The sequence below is a fragment of the Homalodisca vitripennis genome, unplaced genomic scaffold (assembly GCF_021130785.1).
Source record: "Homalodisca vitripennis isolate AUS2020 unplaced genomic scaffold, UT_GWSS_2.1 ScUCBcl_6648;HRSCAF=13952, whole genome shotgun sequence".
In the NCBI taxonomy this organism is placed as follows: Eukaryota; Metazoa; Arthropoda; class Insecta; order Hemiptera; family Cicadellidae; genus Homalodisca; species Homalodisca vitripennis.
The window spans coordinates 29748-30675 of NW_025782766.1; the positions used below are offsets into that span (position 1 = coordinate 29748).

The 928-nt window shown below is 42.8% G+C and overlaps 1 protein-coding gene across 1 annotated transcript; it reads right to left on the minus strand.

Annotated features, from left to right (window-relative positions):
* Positions 1–262: 262 nt before the first annotated feature.
* LOC124373889 lies at positions 263–661 on the minus strand. The gene has a single exon (XM_046832207.1). The coding sequence runs from the start codon at positions 659–661 to the stop codon at positions 263–265; it is 399 nt and encodes a 132-aa protein (XP_046688163.1).
* Between the last annotated feature and the right edge of the window lie 267 nt (positions 662–928).

Genomic DNA, 928 nt, shown 5'->3' on the forward strand with positions numbered 1-928 from the left:
TATTTGCAGTGTGGTGTATGTGTAAGTTTTCAAATAGGTAGATGAATAAAGCAAGATAGAATACATTTGGAATGACAATCTTTTACAGACAACCCTCTCACGCTGTCCTGTATCCTGTATCCCTGTATCCTTGTATCCCTGTATCATGTATCCTGTATTCATGTACCCATTTCCCCTGTATCCTGTATTCCTGTACCCTGTACCTGTACTCCTGTATCCTGTATCCCTGTATCCTTGTATCCCTGTATCATGTATCCTGTATTCATGTACCCATTTCCCCTGTATCCTGTATTCCTGTACCCTGTACCTGTACTCCTGTATCCTGTATCCCTGTATCCTTGTATCCCTGTATCATGTATCCTGTATTCATGTACCCATTTCCCCTGTATCCTGTATTCCTGTACCCTGTACCTGTACTCCTGTATCCTGTATCCCTGTATCCTTGTATCCCTGTATCATGTATCCTGTATTCATGTACCCATTTCCCCTGTATCCTGTATTCCTGTACCCTGTACCTGTACTCCCTGTATCCTGTATCCCTGTATCCTTGTATCCCTGTATCATGTATCCTGTATTCATGTACCCATTTCCCCTGTATCCTGTATTCCTGTACCCTGTACCTGTAACTCCTGTATCCTGTATCCCGGTATCCTGTATTCATGTACCCGGTATCCCTTATCCTGTATCATGTATCCCTGTACCCTGTGCCCCTGTACCTGTACTCTTGTACCCCTGTACCCTTTACCCCTGTACCTGTACTCCTGTAACCCTGTATCCTGTATCCTTGTATCTTGTATTCATGTTCCCTGTGTCCTAAGTCCCTGTATCAGTTAATCATTTCGGTCAATTAATCGCGAATTTAAAACACGTAATAAAGTAATGTTATCGTCCTCATATTGATTTACTAATCCGAGGTCGTTTGACCTTC